The sequence below is a fragment of the Oncorhynchus mykiss genome, chromosome 1 (genome assembly GCF_013265735.2).
Source record: "Oncorhynchus mykiss isolate Arlee chromosome 1, USDA_OmykA_1.1, whole genome shotgun sequence".
Classification (NCBI taxonomy): Eukaryota; Metazoa; Chordata; class Actinopteri; order Salmoniformes; family Salmonidae; genus Oncorhynchus; species Oncorhynchus mykiss.
This window is the reverse complement of record NC_048565.1, coordinates 20,534,002-20,557,095: the sequence shown is the minus strand read 5'-3', so window position 1 is coordinate 20,557,095 and position 23,094 is coordinate 20,534,002. Positions and strand designations below refer to the sequence as shown.

Below are 23,094 nucleotides of genomic sequence, written 5' to 3'. Positions count from 1 at the left end.
AGACTATCACAGTGCAGGTGCATTTATACGGAGACTTGATTACACACAGGTGGATTGTATTTATCATCATTAGTCATTTTGGTCAATATTGGATCATTCAGAGATCCTCACTGAACCTCTGGAGAGAGTTTGCTGCACTGAAAGTAAAGGGGCTGAATAATTTTGCACGCCCAATTTTTCAGTTTTTTATTTGTTAAAAAAGTTTGAAACATCCAATAAATGTCTTTCCACTTCATGATTGTGTCCCACTTGTTGTTGATTCTTCACAAAAAAATACAGTTTTATATCTTTATGTTTGAAGCCTGAAATGTGGCAAAAGGTCGCAAAGTTCAAGGGGGGCGAATACTTTCGCAAGGCACTGTATATGTATATGTCGACCTCAATTACCTCGTACCCCTGCACATCAACTCGGTACTGGTACCCTGTGTATATAGCCAAGTTATCATTACTCGTTGTGTAATGAAAGAGTCAGAGGTCACCAAGTCCAAAATAGCTTCAGCGTGTAAATCAGCTAGAAAGATGTGTCGGCATTGAGTAATTGTCTCTGGTCCCCACCCGGTTAGGGGGAGTGATGAGCTCTACAGCAGTCTCACAACTCAATCGCTGGTTGAAAACTGTTTTTTGCCCCTCCCAAAAGATAGAATTTGTAGATAATTGGCCCTCTTTCTGGGACTCACCCACAAACAGGACAAAGCCTGGCCTGTTGAGGAGTGACGGACTCCATCCTAGCTGGAGGGGTGCTCTCATCTTATCTACGAACATAGACAGGGCTCTAACTCCCCTAGCTCCACAATGAAATAGGGTGCAGGCCAGGCAGCAGGCTGTTAGCCAGCCTGCCAGCATAGTGGAGTCTGCCACTAGCACAGTCAGTGTAGTCAGCTCAGCTATCCCCATTGAGACGGTATCTGTGCCTCGACCATGGTTGGGCAAAACTAAACATGGCGGTGTTCACCTTAGCAATCTCACTAGAATAAAGACCTCCTCCATTCCTGCCATTATTGAAAGAGATCGTGATACCTCACATCTCAAAATAGGGCTACTTAATGTTAAATCCCTCACTTCCAAGGCAGTTATAGTCAATGAACTAATCACTGATCATAATCTTGATGTGATTGGCCTGACTGAAACATGGTTTAAGCCTGATGAATTGACTGTGTTAAATGAGGCCTCACCTCCTGGTTACACTAGTGACCATATACCCCGCGCATCCCGCAAAGGCAGAGGTGTTGCTAACATTTACTATAGAAAATGTCAATTTACAAAAAAAATAAAATACGTTTTTGTCTTTTGAGCTTCTAGTCATGAAATCTATGCAGCCTACTCAATCACTTTTTAAGGCTACTGTTTACAGGCCTCCTGGGCCATATACAGCGTTCCTCACTGAGTTCCCTGAATTCCTATCTGACCTTGTAGTCATAGCAGATAATAATCAAATTTTTGGTGACTTTAGTAGTCACATGGAGAAGTCCACAGACCCACTCCAAAAGACTTTAGGAGCCATCATCGACTCAGTGGGTTTTGTCCAACATGTCTCCGGACCTACTCACTGCCACAGTCATACTCTGGACCTAGTTTTGTCCCATGGAATAGATGTTGTGGATCTTAATGTCTTTCCTCATAATCCTGGACTATCGGACCACCATTTTATTACGTTTGCAATCGCAACAAATAATCTGCTCAGACCCCAACCAAGGAGCATCAAAAGTCGTGCTATAAATTCTCAGACAACCCAAAGATTCCTTGATGCCCTTCCATACTCCCTCTGCCTACCCAAGGACGTCAGAGGACAAAAATCAGTTAACCACCTTGCTGAGGAACTCAATTTAACCTTGCGCAATACCCTAGATGCAGTTGCACCCATAAAAACTAAAAACATTTGTCATAAGAAACTAGCTCTCTGGTATACAGAAAATACCCGAGCTCTGAAGCAAGCTTCCAGAAAATTGGAATGGAAATGGCGCCACACCAAACTGGAAGTCTTCCGACTAGCTTGGAAAGACAGTACCGTGCAGTATTGAAGAGCCCTCACTGCTGCTCGATCTTCCTATTTCTCCAACTTAATTGAGGAAAATAAGAACAATACAAAATTAGTTTTTGATACTGTCGCAAAGCTAACTAAAAAGCAGCATTCCCCAAGAGAGGATGGCTTTCACTTCAGCAGTAAGAAATTCATGAACTTCTTTGAGGAAAAGGTCATGATCATTAGAAAGCAAATTAAGGACTCCTCTTTAAATCTGCATATTCCTCCAAAGCTCAGTTGTCCTGAGTCTGCAACTCTGCCAGGACCTAGGATCAAGGGAGACACTCAAGTGTTTTAGTACAATATCTCTTGACACAATGATGAAAATAATCATGGCCTCTAAACCTTAAAGCTGCATACTGGACCCCATAACTAAGCTACTGAAAGAGCTGCTTCCTGTGCTTGGCCCTCCTATGTTGAACATAATAAACGTCTCTCTATCCACCGGATGTGTACCAAACTCACTAAAGGTGGGAAAAAGCCAAACCTTGACCCAGAAAATATTTTTAAAACTATGGAATCTCCCATTCGTCTCAAAAGAAATTGAAAAAGCTGTTGGCAGCAACTCACTGCCTTCCTGAAGACAAACAATGTAAACAAAATGATTCAATCTGGTTTTAGACCCCATCATAGCACTGAGACTGCACTTGCGAAGGTGGTAAATTACCTTTTAATGGCGTCAGACCGAGGCTCTCCATCTGTCCTCGTGCTCCTAGACTTTAGTGCTGCTTGAGATACCATCGATCACCACATTCTTTTGGAGAGATTGGAAACCCAAATTGGTCTAAACAGACAAGTTCTGGCCTGATCTTATCTGTCGGAAAGATATCAGTTTGTCTCTGTGAATGGTTTGTCCTCTGACAAATCAACTGTAAATTTTGGTGTTTGTCAAGGTTCCATTTTAGGACCACTATTGTTTTCACTATATATTTTACCTCTTGGGGATGTCATTCGAAAACATCATGTTAACTTTCACTGCTATGCGGATGACACACAGCTGTACATTTCAATGAAACATGGTGAAGCCCCAAAATTGCCCTCGCTGGAAGCCTGTGTTTCAGACATAAGGAAGTGGATGGCTGCAAACTTTCTACTTTGAAACCCGAACAAAACAGAGATGCTTGTTCTAGGTCCCAAGAAACAAATAGATCTTCTGTTGAATCTGACAATTAATCTTAATGGTTGTACAGTCGTCTCAAATAAAACTGTAAAGGACCTCGGTGTTACTCTGGACCTTGATCTCTCTTTTGACGAACATATCAAGACTGTTTCAAGGACAGCTTTTTCCCATTTACGTAACATTGCAAAAATCTGAAATGTTCTGTCCAGAAATGATGCAGAAAAATGAATCCATGCTTTTGTTACTTCTAGGTTAGACTGCTGCAATGCTCTACTTTCCGGCTACCCGGATAAAGCACTAAATAAACTTCAGTTAGTGCTAAATACGGCTGATAGAATCCTGACTAGAACAAAAAACAAGATCATATTACTCCAGTGCTAGCCTCCCTCCACTGGCTTCCTGTTATGGCCAGGACTGATTTCAAGGTTTTACTGCTAACCTACAAAGCATTACATGGACTTGCTCCTACCTATCTTTCTGATTTGGTCCTGCCGTACATACCTACACGTACACTATGGTCACAAGACGCAGGCCTCCTAATTATCCCTAGAATTTCTAAGCAAACAGCTGGAGGCAGGGCTTTCTCCTATAGAGCTCCATTTTTATGGAATGGTCTGCCTACCCATGTGAGAGACGCAGACTCGGTCTCAACCTTTAAGTCTTTATTGAAGACTCATCTCTTCAGTAGGTCCTATTATTGAGTGGGAAGGTGAACGGAAAGGCACTGGAGAAACGAACCGCCCTTGCTGCCTCTGCCTGGCCGGTTCCCCTCTCTCCACTGGGATTCTCTGCATTTAACCCTATTACAGGGGCTCAGTCACTGGCTTACTGGTGCTCTTCCATGCCATCCTTAGGAGGGGTGCATCACTTGAGTGGGTTGAGTCACTGACGTGATCTTCCTGTCTGGGTTGGAACCCCCCTTGAGTTGTGCCGTGGCAGAGATTTTTGTGTGCTATACTCGGCCTTGACTCAGGATGGTAAGTTGGTGGTTGAAGATATCCCTCTAGTGGTGTGGGGGCTGTGCTTTGGCAAAGTGGGTCGGGTTATATCCTGCCTGTTTGGCCCTGTCCGGGAGTATCATCGGATGGGGCCACAGTGTCTCCTGACCCCTCCTGTCTCAGCCTCCAGTATTTATGCTGCAGTAGTTTATGTGTCGGGAGGCTAGGGTCAGTCTGTTATATCTGGAGTATTTCTCCTGTCTTATCCGGTGTCCTGTGTCAATTTAAGTATGTTCTCTCTAATTCTCTCTTTCTCCCTTTCTTTCTTTCTCTCTTTCAGAGGACCTGAGCCCTAGGACCATGCCTCAGGACTACCTGGCATAATGACTCCTCGTTGTCCCCAGTCCACCTGGCAGTGCTGCTGCTCCAGTTTCAACTGTTCTGCCCGCGGCTATGGAACCCTTACCTGTTCACTATGATTACTATTATTTGACCATGATCCATGTTTGATCATTTATGAACATTTGAACATCTTGGCCATGTTCTGTTATAATCTCCACCCGGCACAGCCAGAAGAGGACTGGCCAGCCCTCATAGTCTGGTTCCTCTCTAGGTTTCTTCCTATGTTTTGGCCTTTCTAGGGAATTTTTCCGAGCCACCGTGCTTTTACACCTGCATTGCTTGCTGTTTGGGGTTTTAGGCTGGGTTTCTGTACAGCACTTTGATATATCAGCTGATGTAAGAAGGGCTATATAAATACATTTGATTTGATTTGTGTATGTATTCCTTATGTTATAATTGTTTTTCTCTGCATTTTTGGGAAGGGCCCATATATAAGCATTTCACTGTTAGTCTACACCTGTTGTTTACAAAGCATATGACAAATAAAATGTGATTTGATTTGAACCCTTCAACCTTAACCCCTGACCTTCAAGATCCAGGTTGACAAATCCTGTGTCGTCCTCCATGTCGTTGGTGACCTCGCACTCGTAGCGTCCGTAGTCCTCCAAAGTGACGTTGTGGATGATGACAGATGCGTCTCCCGGTCCATTCTGTTCTAGGGACACACGACCCCGGTACGATCTGAACACCCTCTGCTGAAGGCCCAACGCCACAAACACGTCCTCAAACACCAGTGCATCCGTCACCTTGGTCCACTTGATGCGGATGCGGTTGGGGTCGGAGCTCTCGGGTTCGTGGTGGTAGCGGCAGGGCAGAGTGATGGAGCCTCCCCGGTGGGTGATCACTTTACCAGGGGCGGTCTGAACGATCACTGCTCCAGTGTCATCCTCTGGACACAAAGAGGGAGAATAAAGGAAGAAGAATGGTCAGGAGAGGTAAGGTTGGGAGGAATTATGCTTTTCAATGATCTGGTCCTGCAAGGGGGTCCACTCTGGCCTGCAGGTGGTTTGATTAAAACATTATCATAATAATATTTACATTTTTTGTATTTCTTGTCAGGGAAAAAAACTCAATATACTTTGAAATGACTAAAACCAAATTGAAACTCTGTAGAAATTATATCGTACCTACATTCACACAGTTTTTTGACTGTGTCCAGCTCGCTAATAATCACATAAATGAAAGCTAGGCAGTCAGGGAGCATTGACAATTCCCTAAAAGATGGATAGAGGACCATTTTTGGGGAATTTTAACGGCGAGGCGAAAAAGATTCAGTGCGCCCCTCCAGACCTCATTGAAGAGCAAATATGACACCCTTGAGCTGACCTGTACTTTACCTACAGTGCATTAGAAAGTATTCAGAACCCTTGACTTTTTCCACATGTTGTTATGTTACAGCCTTATTCTAAAATTGATGAAATACCTTTTCCCCCTCATCAATATACAGTGCCTTGCGAAAGTATTCGGCCCCCTTGAACTTTGCGACCTTTTGCCACATTTCAGGCTTCAAACATAAAGATATAAAACTGTATTTTTTTTGTGAAGAATCAACAACAAGTGGGACACAATCATGAAGTGGAACGACATTTATTGGATATTTCAAACTTTTTTTACAAATCAAAAACTGAAAAATTGGGCGTGCAAAATTATTCAGCCCCTTTACTTTCAGTAAAGCAAACTCTCTCCAGAAGTTCAGTGAGGATCTCTGAATGATCCAATGTTGACCTAAATGACTAATGATGATAAATACAATCCACCTGTGTGTAATCAAGTCTCCGTATAAATGCACCTGCACTGTGATAGTCTCAGAGGTCCGTTAAAAGCGCAGAGAGCATCATGAAGAACAAGGAACACACCAGGCAGGTCCGAGATACTGTTGTGAAGAAGTTTAAAGCCGGATTTGGATACAAAAAGATTTCCCAAGCTTTAAACATCCCAAGGAGCACTGTGCAAGCGATAATATTGAAATGGAAGGAGTATCAGACCACTGCAAATCTACCAAGACCTGGCCGTCCCTCTAAACTTTCAGCTCATACAAGGAGAAGACTGATCAGAGATGCAGCCAAGAGGCCCATGATCACTCTGGATGAACTGCAGAGATCTACAGCTGAGGTGGGAGACTCTGTCCATAGGACAACAATCAGTCGTATATTGCACAAATCTGGCCTTTATGGAAGAGTGGCAAGAAGAAAGCCATTTCTTAAAGATATCCATAAAAAGTGTTGTTTAAAGTTTGCCACAAGCCACCTGGGAGACACACCAAACATGTGGAAGAAGGTGCTCTGGTCAGATGAAACCAAAATTGAACTTTTTGGCAACAATGCAAAACGTTATGTTTGGCGTAAAAGCAACACAGCTGAACACACCATCCCCACTGTCAAACATGGTGGTGGCAGCATCATGGTTTGGGCCTGCTTTTCTTCAGCAGGGACAGGGAAGATGGTTAAAATTGATGGGAAGATGGATGGCGCCAAATACAGGACCATTCTGGAAGAAGACCTGAGACTGGGACGGAGATTTGTCTTCCAACAAGACAATGATCCAAAACATAAAGCAAAATCTACAATGGAATGGTTCAAAAATAAACATATCCAGGTGTTAGAATGGCCAAGTCAAAGTCCAGACCTGAATCCAATCGAGAATCTGTGGAAAGAACTGAAAACTGCTGTTCACAAATGCTCTCCATCCAACCTCACTGAGCTCGAGCTGTTTTGTAAGGAGGAATGGGAAAAAAATTCAGTCTCTCGATGTGCAAAACTGATAGAGACATACCCCAAGCGACTTACAGCTGTAATCGCAACAAAAGGTGGCGCTACAAAGTATTAACTTAAGGGGGCTGAATAATTTTGCACGCCCAATTTTTCAGTTTTTGATTTGTTAAGAAAGTTTGAAATATCCAATAAATGTCGTTCCACTTCATGATTGTGTCCCACTTGTTGTTGATTCTTCACAAAAAAATACAGTTTTATATCTTTATGTTTGAAGCCTGAAATGTGGCAAAAGGTCGCAAAGTTCAAGGGGGCCTAATACTTTCGCAAGGCACTGTAAATACAATATTCCATAACGACAAAACCAAAACAGATGTTTTCAAAATTTTGCAAATTTATAAAAATGAAAGAATGAAATACCTTATTTACAAAAGTATCCGACCCTTTGCAATGAGACTCGAAATTGAGCTCAGCTGCATCCTGTTTCCATTGATCATCCTTGAGATGTTCCTACAACTTGACTGGAGTCAACCTGTGAAGAATTCAATTGATTGGACATGGTTTAGAAAGGCACACATCTGTCTATATAAGTGCTTGTCAGAGCAAAGACCAAGCCATGAGGTCGAAGAAATTGTCTGCTGTGCTCCGAGACAGGATTGTGTTGAGGCACAAATCTGGGGTAGGGAACCGAAAAATGTCTGCAGGCTTGAAGGTCCCCAAGAACAAAGTGGCCTCCATCATTCTTAAATGAAAGAAGTTTGGAACCACCAAGACTCTTCCTAGAGCTGGCCGCCCGGACAAAATTAGCAATCGGGGAAGAAGGGCCTTGGTCAGTGAGGTGACCAAGAATCCAATGGTCACTCTGTCAGAGCTCCAGAGTTCCTCTGCAGTACTCGCCAGACGGAAGCTACTCCTCAGTACAAGACCTTTGACAGCCCATTTGGAGTTTGCCATAAGGCACCTAAAGAACTCTCAGACCATGAGAAACAAGCTTCTCTATGATGAAACCAAAATTGAACTCTTTGGCCTGAATGCCAAGCGTCACGTCTGGAGTAAACCTGGCACCATCCCTACGGTGAATGATGCTGTGGGGATGTTATTCAGTGGCAGGGACTGGGAGACTAGTCAGGATCGAGGGAAAGATGAACGGAGCAAAGTACAGAGAGATCCTTGATGAAGACCTGCTCCAGAGCGCTCAGGACTTCAGACTGGGGCGAAGGTTTACCTTCCAACAAGACAAAGATCCTAAGAATACAGCCAAGACAACACAGGAGTGGCTTCGGGACAAGTCTATGAATGTCCTTGAGTGTCCCAGCCAGAGCCCGGACTTGACCCCAATCAAACATCTCTGGAGAGACCTGAAAATAGCTGTGCAGCGACACTCCCCATCCAACCTGACAGAGCTTGAGAGGATCTGCAGAGAAGAATGGGAGAAGCTCCCCAAATACACGTGTGCCAAGCTTGTAGCGTCATACCCAAGAAGACTTGAGGCTGTAATCGCTGCCGAAGGTACTTCAACAAAGTACTGAGTAAAGGGTCTGAACATTTCTAAAAACTTGTTTTTGCTTTGTCATTATGGGGTATTGTGTGTAGAGTGATAAAGGGGAGACAATGATTTAATCCATTTTAGAATAAGGCTGTAATTTAAATGGTCGGAAAACTTTCCAAATGCACTGTATATAGGGACTACTGCTACAGTTATGGGAACCACCCAAACTTCAGTTAAAATATCAGGATAGTGAAAGTGTATATAATTAGATAGGCTTTGTGGATCTTCCTTGCTCACATACTATCTTCTTCTCTCTACAATGGCTATCGTTTCCCCTGTGGGGGCCAATGGGGGTGAGGAGACGTGTCACCTGAGAGATGTGTGTTTCATCATCAAGACCAGACCCCAGAAGTTGATGCTGTTGCTATGCAACCTCTTGCTAGCTAGTTAGCCTAAAAATGACTAGTTAGACATTTTACAACTTCAGGTGTGTTCTTAAATTCAATCTGGAGTGCGCTCATAAATTCAGAGCATTGTCAGATTGTCCGTTTGTAAACTCCTCAAGCCGAGGAGTGGGGTTGATTTGAGCGTTCTTGCCTGGCAGTCATGTACCCAAGCTGACGTTGGCTACCTTGCTATCTACTTCCAGACACAAATGAAACCACTCTGACCATTTTACTCGCCCTAGCACAGCTGGTTAGGCCGTTTTCATGTTATCCAGAGCATTGGTGACTGTAACTGTGCTGCTGGAAACAATTGAATTTTGCTTTTATTGCAGATGTTTACTGACACCGGCCATATTCAACCAGTGTTGAGCTCTCATAAATTCATTCTGCGCTCTGTACACTCAAACGAGAGTGCTCTGAAATCGGAATAGATAGCCAGAGCAAATTTACGAAAGCACCCTAATGTTCATTGAGAACGCACAACGACTATACCATTTAGCTAAGCTAAGAATGACGGGAATAATCAAGTAAATAAAAGTTGGCTAGTTAGTTAGATATCCTATTGTTAATATACTAGCAAGTTTGATGTATAAATAGCCAACTAATGTTAGGTAGCTAGCTAACATACCAGTACATACTGCTGTAATGATATGCTATGTGGTTTGTAAGGACATGTGCATTTCCTATCAGGTGTAGTAACGTAACACAGCCGTAATACATTACTGCTTAGTAACAGCATAGTAACTAATATAAACAGATGTAGATCCCAGATACTACACTCCTCCCCCATAGTGTTTAACTCCCAGAGAACAAGGTAAATACATTAGGGAACTACTAATGCAATATCTGAACAATGCATTCTTAAACATTTTTCAACTACTGGGTTGAAGCAGACTTTTCAAAGCCCAGCACAAATCCACGGGATTATTCTGCCCCGAAGATGGAGTTTGTGTCCTAATAACTAACCCAGGTAATGTCTGTTTTCTTTCCTTTTATCTAGGACATATTAAAGTGTTTGTTTGTTTTACTGTCTGTTACCTCCTTAACCAGCTCAACTCACAGGTCAAGCTTTTGAGGTGCCCTTCGCTGTCGAATAGGATATCTCCGCTCCTCCTGGGCTTCCAGTGGTGGGCCAGGTTCGAGTGGAAGGTCAGGCTGTCTCTCCCGTACATCCACAGTCAGGAGAATAGTCCTGGGGGTCGTTATTGTTCTTGTTCTCTCGGCATGTCTCTGCTGGGGCGTTGGACTGTAGCAGATGATCCACATCCTCTGCGTTGCAAGATCACACCTGAGTTCCACAGGCGCTTGGGGTGTCTGAAATTACGTACCATCACCCTCTATCCCAGTCTTTGAGTGTCTGTCATGAGCTTTCTTCTGCTGTAGCTGGTGCTTTGCCTCAGTGCTTGACAAGTCTGGTTTCAACCATGTCAGGCGGGTACGTGGTTGGCATTTCAGAAACAGTTCAGCTAGTGTACATTCCGTTACTGTGTGTGGTGTGTTACGGTAAGTAAACAGGAACCAGGGAAGCCTTTGGTGGGTGGGCACAGACTAAACCTTTGAGTCTAGTCCAGGCCTTCTTAAAGGTTTGCACGGCTCTCTCCGCTGCTCCGTTTGATGCCGGATGGTAAGGTGGTGACAGGATGTGCCTTACTCCGTTGTTCTTGAGAAACATTTCAAAATCGTTTGACGTGAAAGGAGGGCCATTGTCCGATACGAGCTCCTTGACTAGTCCAAAGGATGCGAACAGGTGTCTGAGAAGATTCATGGTCTTCTCAGATGTGGTCAGTTGAGTAGGGAACACTTCCATTCTCTTGGAATGGACATCGATGACAACAAGGAAATGTTTCTTGTCAATCTCGGCGTAATCCACATGGATGCGTTCCCAAGGTGTAGCAGCCCAGGACCATGGATGAAGAGGTGCAGCAGCAGGCTTGTTGTGAACAGCTTCACAAGGTGAGCAGTGGCCTACATGCTGTTGAATGTCCTGATCCAGTCCAGGCCACCACAGATAACTGCGAGCGAGTGCTTTCATTTGAGTGATCCCTGGATGTCCCTCATGCAGGTCAGATAGCAGTCTCCTCTGGAATTTGTGAGGTACCACCACACTTGATCCCGACAGAACACATCCTTGATCAGTGGACAACTGGTCTTTCTTGTCGATGAATGGACGAAGGTTATTGTCATTTACGAAGGTTGGCCAACCGCCTAATGTTAAGTCCAAGACTTTGGAAAGCACTGGGTCTTTCCTTGTTTCCTCTGCTATGTCTGAAGCAGATATGCGCAGTTCGTCAATGAGAGAGATCTGGAAGACTGCTCTATCATCTTCACTGTCGGAGTCACTATTGCATGGTAGTCTTGATAGTGCATCAGGCATTTGCGTGATCACTGGATCGTCTGTACTCAATCTCGTAGTCGTAGGCTAACAATATCAGAGCCCAACGTTGCATTCGAAGTGCAGCAAGGGTTGGTATAGCTGATTTTGGTCCAAGGATGGCCAACAGAGGCTTGTGATCTGTCAGCAGTTGGAACTTCCTTCCGTAGAGGTATTTGTGAAACTTCTTCACTTCGAATATTATGCTCAGGGATTCCTTCTCAATTTGAACATAATTTTTCTCACTTGGTGACAGAGTCCGTAATGCAAATGCGATAGGGTGTTCTTCACCTGACGGTAGAACGTGAGATGACGGCTCCTACTCCGTATGGAGATGCATCACACGCGGGTCTCAGCTTCATCTCTGTGTTGTAGTGGGCAAGCCACTTGCTCTTTAGCAGACGCTGTTTGCAAGTCTTGAATGCTTCTTCGCATTTTGGGGACCAATTCCACTTTGTATCGGCCTGCAGCAGTTGGTGAAGCGGATGCAACAATGTGGGCAAGTTTGCCACAAACTTTCCATAATAGTTCAGGAGTCCCAAAAATGACCTCAGCCCTGAGATATTTGTGGGTGCTGGTGCGTTTACGATTGTTTCCACCTTGCTGTTGGTTGGGTGCAGGCCTTGTGCATCAATCTTGTATCCGAGATACTCCACTGAGTCCTGGAGGAACTCACACTTGCTGCATTTCATTCTCACTCCGTATTTTTCCAGTCTTGACATCACTTTGTCCAGCACTACAAGGTGCTCTCCGATGGTTGGTGCTGACACAAGGATGTCGTCCATGAAGCACACACCATTGTCTATACTGTCCAAGATCTGATCCATTGTTTGTTGGAATATCGCTGGAGCAGTCGAGATCCCATAGGCCAAGCGATTGAATCTGAATAGCCCCTTGTGTTTATTGATGGTCAGATACTGTTCTGACTCCGGATCCAGCTTCAGTTGCTGATAAGCGAATGCCAGGTCCAGCTTACTGAAAACCTTCCCACCAGCTAGAGTGGCAAACAGATCTTCAGCGTTTGGTAGTGGATATTCCTCTGGTAGTATGCAGTGATTTACTGTGACTTTGTAGTCACCGCACATTCTGACGGTCTTGTCTTTCTTTGGAACTACAGCAATCGAAGCGGCCCAGTCGCTCCTCGCTAATTTTGTGATTATGTTATTCTTCTGTAGGCAGTCCAGTTCCATCTCTACTGCTTCCTTAAGAGCATAGGGAACTGGACGTGGTTTGTGAAAGATAGGCTTGGTTCCTTCTTGCACTCTGCCTTTTGCTGTGAAGTCTTGTATTTCACCGTAGCCATCTTTGAAAAGTTCTTTGTGCGTCTCCAGCATGTTAGTGAGTGTAGCCTGACTCACTGGTTTGTCATTTCTCAGACTGAAGATTTCTCCCTAGTTCAACTTGATCTTTTGTAGCCGGTTTCTGCCTAGCAAGGCTGATTTTTCTCCCTTAACAATGACAAGCGGTAGCTTCCACTCCTTCCCCTCATACCGGACTGGTAGCTGGATCTGCCCTAACACAGGAATAGTGTCACCAGTGTATGAAGAAAGGCGGACGGACATGGGCTGAGGGCACTCGTTCAGTTTTTCTTTGTAGAGTCTCTCTGGAACCAGAGATACAGACGCTCCGGTGTCCAGCTGCATTTTTACTGGTTTTCCCACTATCTCCATGCTGAGATAGATTCCATATTTTTGTTGTTGAGCTGTGTACACTGTGAACAGTTCCACTACTGTTTCAGTTGTACCTTCCTCTTCTTGTGCTGCGTCTGACACTTACTGCTCTCTTGCTGTGCGTTTCGAGGCTTTACACACTCTCTGTAAATGTCCAACCTTTCCACAATTGTGGCACTTTTCATTTTGGAATCGACATTCACTGTGCTGATGATTATCTCCCCCACATCTGTATCAACTTGGCTTAGACCTTGTGGGCTGCTTTGTTCTTGTGTAACCTTGAGGACGGGACTGAGAAAGGTGTGACTTTTGTGAGCCTTTTTCACCACGTGCATCACTGACCTGTTGAACACCTTTCTGACCTTCTGCATGTCCCGATAGCTCAATAGTATCCCTGTGGGCAAGCTCGAGTCCAAGTGCTATATCACAGGCTTTCTTAAAGGTCAGGTCCTTCTCTGACAGAAGCCTTCTGTGACATGCTTTACCTGTGAGACCACATACAAACTTGTCTCGGAGAGCATCATCAAGAAATTGTGCAAACTCACATGTACTTGCGAGCCTTTTCAAAGCAAGGATGTAGTCAGCCAAGGTTTCCCCTTGACTCTGGTGATGTTGGTAAAATCTGAAACGTTCTGCAATGAGAATTGGCTTAGGCTTGAAATCCCTTGAAAGAGTTTTAGTCAGTTCTGCATAGTTCAACTCCACTGCTTTTATTGGTTCAATGAGACCTTTCAGCAATCCATACTCAGCTGGACCCAAAACACTGAGAAAGTGTTTTGTGCCTACTTCTTTTCATCTTTGATTTCATTTGCAGCCAGCCAACGCTCCAAACGCTCCAAATAGGAATCAAAATCCTCTTTTGTAGCCTCAAACTCTGGTACTCGACAAATGGTTGCCATTTTCACAGTTCATTTTTCAGTTTCCTTATTCCTTGTATTCCTTCATTTTCATCTAATTCTTCACTTCAGAAGTTTCTGCAATTACTTCATTCACTGCAGTCATTTGTAATAATGTACACACCGTGTTACGTTCCTTCTTCCTTTTTTTTCTTGACAATATTTCTCCACTGAGATCGCCTAATTTCAATGGGTTCAATGACAGTTTTTTCAATTTAACCACCAGAGAGCAGTGTCGCTATTCTGGACTCCAATAGTCTTGCTACTTGGCAGCTCCTGAATACAGTACCTACTAGCAGTGCTTAGCCTACTCTACTGGCGAAAGAAAATAAAAAATAACTGACGAATTACATAATTATTTTGAGTTTCATTACTCATGTAACTACAACGTTAACTTCCTACAAAACAGGTGGGGGAAAAGGGTACCTAAGTATGGTTCTCAATCAGAGACAACAATAGACAGCTGTCCCTGATTGAGAACCATACCAGACCAAGACATAGAAATACAAAACATAGAAAAAAGGACATAGAATGCCCACCCTAGTCACACCCTGGCCTAACCAAAATAGAAAATAAAAAGCCTCTCTATGGCCAGGGCATGACAACCAAGGAAAATATTAAGATTACAAAGTTATAATTTTCCTAATATAACTTTCAGATATTTTAATATCTGCTCAATTAGTCTTAGAATGAATGATTTATTATTTACCTCACGTTAGTCTCATTCCAAACGTCGTAAATTGTTGGTTATCTGCACGAACCCAGTCTTCACTATGAGTCATCCATACATCAATTGTCTTAAAATCATTTATTTACTATCTACGTAATTCACAGAAATGCATAACACAAACAAACAAAGTAGATGGTTATAAAGAACTTATAACGGATGTGCCCTAGTGGGCTAAACCGGCATGGCGGCTTGTTAGACAAAAGGGGAAGTGGGGGTCGACTAAGAAGTCACTACAGAGTTGATAATTATAACAATTGAAATGCTAATTCTTTGCACATGAACGCTCACTCATTCGGGAACAATTGCAATCAATATATATATTTACACTCAGTGTGTCGTCGGGATCTCTGTTGAGAAGTTTGTTTCTGTTGGAGAGTCTGTCCGCCCTTTCTCTCTCTCTGTTAGAATGGATAGTTCAGAGAGACATTCATTCATATCGTTATAGGATAGATAGCGGTTGTCGGTCTTCGCATTCAATGATACCAAATTCCTAGCTGCAGACTAGTAATTAATATCAAAGACTTGTTCTTATTCTTTCGGTATCGATAGTCTAAGAGTTTAACCACGTGGGATGGTTAAAAGTTCAGCAGTCTGGTCTCAAACCTTGGCCCTCTCGTTATCAAGGTAAGCTGGTCTGCAACCTTTAGCCATCTCATAATTGAGATAAGCTCGGTCTCCTCTCAAACCTTGGCCCTCTCGTTATCGAGGTAAGCTGGTCTGGTGATAGAAAACCCGGGTGGGGGTTTTATTCGGAAGAGCAGAAAAGGGCCTGTCCCAGGATGCCAGATCATAACTGTGCTCATGGGCGGTCTTCTGATTTAGTTAAACTCCAAAGGGAATTGGAGTTTCCTTCATTAAACAGTCCAAAATCACATTACACAATTTCACAAACAGTATCATCCTCACTCATTCATCTTATACAACAATTAGATGTAAACCTCATATCTGAGTCTATTGTATAAACAGCTTTATGGTAATGTGGCTGTATTGTTTCCCATGAGTTTCACAAAATTGTACCAAACGGACCAGTTCGTAGCTGGATTCTTCACCGATATTTTATACGTTCTCCAGAATATAAATGTCGTTCGGTTCTCCAGTTCTGTGAGGTGGAAGAAATTCCTTTGTTCTCTTTATGAACTCACTCTCTCTCTATACGGTCTGGTCATGAGGCAGGATCTTCCCTAGGGATTTACGACCTCTCTGACCACAGCAGCCTGGTTGTAGGAGACAGAGAGAGATGGTGCCGAGGTAGGGGGATGGTGCTCGCGGTGTCCAAAGATGGCAACGTCATGACAAGTGTGTGCAAATGTAGAAGAGTAGGGAGGTAGGCAATAAATAGGCCATAGAGGTGAAATTATTACAATTTAGCATTAATACTGGACTGATAGATGTGCAGATGATGATGTGCAAGTAGAGACAGTGGGGTGAAAAAGAGCCAGAGGGTAAGAAATAATATGGGGATGAGGTAGTTGGGTATGCTATTTACAGATTGGCTGTTGTGACGACCCTCCCACTCTGTCTGCCGATTCTTTCTCTTTGCTCTTGTTTTCCTTAATAGGATGTCGATGGACGGAGCCGGGAGGGTCATCAGCGAAATGGGACACACCTGGGCTCGGGTGTGTCCCAGGATAAATGCACCTCTTCACCATTCTTTGAGGAGACTCTCTCCATGCAGACACTGATAGATTTTGGGTTGTGGCATTTTTGTGGCTTTGTTTGTTTGTTTTGTTTTGTTTTGCTTGGGCACCTTGCAAATTAATTACTTAAAAATCACACAATGTGATTTTCTGGATTTTTGTTTTAGATTCCGTCTCTCACAGTTGAAGTATACCTATGATAAAAATGACAGACCTCTACATGCTTTGTAAGTAGGAAAACCTGCAAAATCGTCCGTGTATCAAATATTTGTTCTCCCCACTGTACGTTAAATCTAAGCCTACGGAGTTAGCTGCGCCTGTTCCACATCAGTTCACTCCTGACACATTGTCTCATGCCTAGGGGCATGTGAAAGTCCATATTGACCCAGACTATTTACCTTTCATTGCGGAGGGTTTTGTGTCTATGTTAGGAAGTAGGACCTAGTGCCAGTGACGATCCTAAGAGACACAGGTGCTTCTGAATCGTTTGTGTTGGAGTCTGTTACCCTTCTCTGCTGAGACTGATTCGGGGAGTAGTGTTCTAATTAGGGGAATAGGTTTGAACACTGTCAGTTCCATTGCATAAACTGATGTTGGATTGCGGACTGGTGAAAGGTGAGGTTGTTGTGGGGGTGCGTCCTTCGTTGCCTATTGAGGGTATCGACGTTATCCTTGGGAATAACTTGGCTGGTGAGCGTGTATGGCCTGTCGTGTTTCCATCTCTAGTGGTTCCCGTCATTTGTTGGGATTCCTGATGAGAGTGTGCAGAGTTTCCCCCAGAGGTGTTCTCTGCGTGTGCAGTGATGCATTCTATGAGTCGTGGCGACCTGGTCACTGCGCCGGCTAATGAGAATGCCACAAAGAAATCTGTCACTACTTTCCCTGTTATCCCGTTATCTGTATCCCGCTCCGATCTAATCGAGGCGCAACGGACTGACCCCACATTAGAAGAGTTGCGTGACCAAATTGTGCCTGTGGAACAGTTGGGAGATGTCGCCCATGGTTATTTTCTCCAAGAGGATGTCCTGATGAGAAAGTGGGTGTCTAATGGTAGTTTTCTGGGGAAGGCGATTAGTCAGGTTGTTGTACCAGTTAAGCTTCGTGAGTTGGTGTTGACAACTTCCCACAATGACGTTGCTGGAGGAAAACCTACAATCGCCTATTAAGACATTTCTTTTGGCCTAGGTTAAAGAGGGATGTTTCTGAGTTCATCAAAACTGGTCACACCTGTCAATTAACTGGTAAACCTAATCAAGCTATTAAGCCGGTACCACTGTTTCCTATTCCTGTACTCAGCCAACCTTTTGAGTATCTGATTATTGACTGCTGGTCCTCTGCCTCATTCTAAAAAGGGTAGTAGTTACCTGTTCACTGTGATGTGTCAGACCACTAGGTTTCCTGCTGCCTATCCTCTCCGCTCTATCACGACTAAGTCTGTGCTAAAAGCTTTGACTCAGTTTTTCTCACTGTTTGGAATCCCTAAGGTCATTCAGAGGGATCAAGGATCTAATTTCACATTTTTTTGTACATCACATTTGGCTACCAAAAAAAAACGAAAATTCAGTCCTCAAAACGCGAACTTTTTTCCAAATTAACTCCATAATATCGACTGAAAACATGGCAAACGTTGTTTAGAATCAATCCTCAAGGTGTTTTTCACATATCTCTTCGATGATATATCGTTCATGGAAGTGTGCTTTCTCTCCTGAATCCCAGGAGAAAATGCCCGCACCTGAAGATTACGCACAAATTTAGACAAAGGACACTGGGCGGACCCCTGGAAAATGTAGTCTCTTATGGCCAATCTTCCAATGATATGCCTACAAATACGTCACAATGCTGCCGACATCTTGGGGAAACGGCAGAAGGTCTAAGCTTATTCCTGTCGCATTCACAGCCATATAAGGAGACATTAGAAAACAGAGCTTCAGAAATTCTGCTCATTTCCTGTTTGACGTATCATCTTGGTTTCGCCTGTAGAATGAGTTCTGGGGCACTTACAGACAAAATCTTTGCAGATTCTGAAACTTCAGAGTGTTTTCTTTCCAAAACTGTCAAGAATATGCATAGTCGAGCATCTTTTCGTGACAAAATATCGCGCTTAAAACGGGAACGTTTTTTATCCAAAAATGAAATAGCGCCCCTAGAGATGCAATAATCACCTACCAACCAGTAAGAATTCCAGCTCTCACAGATCTGTTAGTTTTTCTTTAAGAAGCCCTCCTGTTCTCCACTCATTACCTGTATTAACTGCACCTGTTTGAACTCGTTACCTGTATAAAAGACACTTGTCCACACACTCAATCAAACAGACTCCAACCTCTCCACAATGGCCAAGACCAGAGAGCTGTGTAAGGACATCAGGGATAAAATTGTAGACCTGCACAAGGCTGGGATGGTCTACAGGACAATAGGCAAGCAGCTTGGTGAGAAGGCAACAACTGTTAGCACAATTATTAGAAAATGGAAGAAGCCCTCGGTCTGGGGCTCCATGCAAGATCTCACCTCGTGGGGCATCAATGATCATGAGGAAGGTGAGGGATCAGCCCAGAACTACACGGCAGGACCTGGTCAATGACCTGAAGAGAGCTGGGACCACAGTCTCAAAGAAAACCATTATTAACACACTACGTCGTCATGGATTAAAATCCTGCAGCGCACGCAAGGTCCCCCTGCTCAAGCCAGCGCATGTCCAGGCCCGTCTGAAGTTTGCCAATGACCATCTGGATGATCCAGAGGATGAATGGGAGAAGGCCATGTGGTCTGATGAGACAAAAATAGAGCTTTTTGGTCAAACCTCCACTCGCCTTGTTTGGAGGAAGAAGAAGGATGAGTACAACCCCAAGAACACCATCCCAACCGTGAAGCATGGAGGTGGAAACATCATTCTTTGGGGATGCTTTTCTGTAAAGGGGACAGGACGACTGCACCGTATTGAGGGGAGGATGGATGGGGCCATGTATCGCGAGATCTTGGCCAACAAACTCCTTCCCTCAGTAAGAGCATTGAAGATGGGTCGTGGCTGGGTCTTCCAGCATGACAACGACCCGAAACACACAGCCAGGGCAACTAAGGAGTGGCTCCGTAAGAAGCATCTTAAGGTCCTGGAGTGGCCTAGCCAGTCTCCAGACCTGAACCCAATAGAAAATCTTTGGAGGGAGCTGAAAGTCCGTATTGCCCAGCGACAGCCCCGAAACCTGAAGGATCTGGAGAAGATCTGTATGGAGGAGTGGGCCAAAATCCCTGCTGCAGTATGTGCAAACCTGGTCAAGAACTACAGGAAACGTATGATCTCTGTAATTGCAAACAAAGGTTTCTGCACCAAATATTAAGTTCTGCTTTTCTGATGTATCAAATACTTACGTCATGCAATAAAATGCAAATTAATTACTTAAAAATCATATTATGTGATTTTCTGGATTTTTGTTTTAGATTCCGTCTCTCACAGTTGAAGTGTACCTGTGATAAAAATTACAGACCTCTACATGCTTTGTAAGTAGGAAACACTGCCGATTTTGCAGGTTATCAAATACTTGTTCTCCCCACTGTATGCAGATACTTGGGAGGAACATCTGTCCTGTATTCAAGCCTAGCTGCGGGCCGCCTCACGATCAATCTGGCTAAATGTGAGTTTGCTCAGGCGACCATTACATACCTTGGAAAGGTGGTTGGACAGGGTGAAGTGCGTCCTGTTCAGGCTAAGGTGGTAGCTATTGATGTTTTTCAACCACCAACTACTAAAAAGGAACAGATTCTTGGGAATGATTGGTTATTACGGTAGTTTTCTCTACTGTGGTCGCTCCCTTGACAGATTTGCTGAAAGCTAAGGCTGTTTACGTATGGTTTTCTAGTTGTCAATGGGCTTTTGAAGATGCAAAGAGGTTGCTTACCTCAACTCCAGTGTTGGCTGCTCCTTGTGTGGATTTGTCATTTACCTTGCAGGTGGATGCTAGTCATGTGGGGGCATGTGCAGTTTTGCTGCAAGCAGATGAGTCTGGGGTTGAGAGGCCTGTAATTTTCTATTCCATAAAGTTTAACCATTATCAGTTGAACTACTCGGTCATTGAAAAAGAAGCGCTAGCACTTATATGGGCACTACAACACTTCGAGGTGTATGTCGGGTCGGGAGAAGTACCTATTGTGGTCTACACCAACCATAACCCTCTCACCTTTTTGAGGTCCATGATGTGTCCTAATCAGAGGAGAATGAGATGGTGTTTATTTTTTACAAGCATTCCATCTCGATGTGCGGCACATCCGGGGGACATAATGTCATTGCTGATGCGTTCTCTCGTGCGCCCTGTTCCTGAATGTCCATGTGACTGACCACTGTTATTTTGTGTCTGGTATTGTCGTGTTCTGTCACTCCAGTCTGTTCCCTTCTGGTCTCGTTTTCTTCTTTCCTCTTAAAGGTTGCTTCCTGTCCGCAAAGGTTGCTGAGGTCTGCGGAGGATGAGCTTGGCTGGGGCAAGTGGACTCAGAGGCTGGGTCAATTTGTGTGACTGGTATGCTGTCCCGGGGGCCTTGTTGGTCCCCGGTTTTATGGGGGGGGTGTGACGACCCTCCTACTCTGTCTGCCAAATTCTTTCTCTTTGCTCTTGTTTTCCTTAATAGGATGTCGGTGGGCGGAGCCGGGAGGGTCGTCAGCAAAATGGGACACCTGGGTTTGGGTGTGTTCCATTCATTGAGGAGACTCTCAATGCAGACACTGATAGATTTTGGGCTGTGGCATTTTTGTGGCTGTTTTTGTTTGTTTGCGTTGGCACCTTTCAACACCCCTCATTATCACATTAATGCATGCCACCACTCACTTATAGTACTGATTACTGACTACACACACCATTGTTAATTGTATTTAGTTAATAACTATATTTTGTTATTCCTTAGCTCCACGTTGTCTCCCTTTTTGTTATGAACTTTGAGCCGGTTCGTGACACTGTGTACAGGTACAGTGATCGGTAAGCTGCTCACAGCTGATGCTTAAAATAAGAGAGGGAGATATAAGACTCCAGCTTCAGTGATTTCTGCAATTCGTTCCAGTCATTGGCAGCGGAGAACTGGAAGGAAAGGCAGCCAAAGTAAGCATTGGCTTTGGGGATGACCAGTGCAATATACCTGCTGGAGAGCGTGCTACGGTTGGGTGTTGCTATGGTGACCAGTGAGCTGAGATAAGGCAGGGCTTTACCTAGCAAAGACTTATAGATTACTTGGAGCCAGTGGGTTTGGCAATGGATATGTAGTGAGGGCAAGCCAACGAGAGCATACAGGTGGCAGTGGTGGGTAGCATATGGGGCTTTGGTGACAAAACAGATGGCACTGTGATAGACTACATCCAGTTTGCTGAGTAGAGTGATGGGGGCTATTTTATAAATGACATCGCCAAAGTCAAGGATCGGTAGGATAGTCAGTTTTATTAGGCTATGTTTGGCGGCAAGAGTGAAGGAGGCTTTGTTGCAAAATAGGAAGCCGATTCATGATTTAATATTGGATTGGAGATGCTAAATGTGAGTCTGGAAGGAGAATTTACAGTCTAACCAGACACCTAGGTAGTTGTCCACATATTCTAAGTCAGAACCGTCCGGAGTAGTGATGCTAGTCGGACGGGAGGGTGCGGGCAGCAATCGGTTGAAGAGTATGCACTTAGATTTACTAACATTTAAAAGCAGTTGGAGGCCACGGAAGGAGTGTATGGCGCTGAAGCTCGTTTGGAGGTTTGTTAGCACAGCGTCCAAAGACGGGCCAGATGTATACAGAATGGTGTTGTCTACGTAGAGGTGGATCAGATAATCACCAGCAGCAAGAGCAACATCAATGATGTATACCGAGAAAAGAGTTGGCCCGAGAATTGAACCCTGTGGCACCCCCAGAGACTTCCAGAGGTACGGACAACAGGCCCTCCGATTTGACACACTGAACTCTATCTGCGAGGCAGGCATTTGAGAAGCCAAGGCTATTGAGTCTGCCGTAATAATGCGTTGATTGACAGAGTCGAAAGCCTTGGCCAGGTAGATGAAGATGGTTGCACTGTACTGTCTGTTATCGATGGCGGTTATGAAATGGTTTAAGACCTTGAGCGTGGCTGAGGTGCACCCATGACCAGCTCGGAAACCAGACTGCATATTGGAGAAGGTACGGTGGGATTCAAAATGGTCGGTGATCTCTTTATTAACTTGGCTTTCGAAGATTTTAGAAGGGCAGGATGGATATAGGTCTATAACAGTTTGGGTCTAGAGTGTCTCCCCTTTGAAGAGAGGGATTACCGCAGCAGCTTTCCAATCTTTGGGGATCTCAGATGATACGAAAGAGGTTGAATAGGCAGGTAATGGGGTTACAACAATTTCGGCTGATAATTTTAGAAGGAGAGGGTACAGATTGTCTCGCCCAGCTGATTTGTAGGGATCCAGATTTTGCAGCTATTTCAGAACATCAGCTGTCTGGATTTGAGTGAAGGAGGAGCGGGGGAGGAGGAGGGGGGTTGGCAAGTTGCTGCAGGGTGTGCTGAGATGTTGGCCAGGGTAGGTTACCTAACAGTACGAACTCTGAATATAGATGGGGGGGGGCGATCAATTCACATATGGTGTCCAGGGCATAGCTGGGGGCTGAAGGGGATCTATAACAAGTGGCAACGGTGAGAGACTTGCTTCTGGAAAGATGGATATTTATAGCC

General features: G+C 44.3%; 1 protein-coding gene across 1 annotated transcript in view; it reads right to left on the bottom strand.

Annotated features, from left to right (window-relative positions):
- LOC110506309 (hyaluronan and proteoglycan link protein 4-like) overlaps positions 1 to 23,094 on the bottom strand; it is a 37,288-nt gene that overhangs the window by 8,477 nt on the left and 5,717 nt on the right. Inside the window, exon 3 of the mRNA XM_021585878.2 lies at positions 5,007 to 5,369. Coding sequence (XP_021441553.1) covers positions 5,007 to 5,369 — 363 coding nt within the window. The remainder of the gene's footprint in view (positions 1 to 5,006; positions 5,370 to 23,094) is intronic.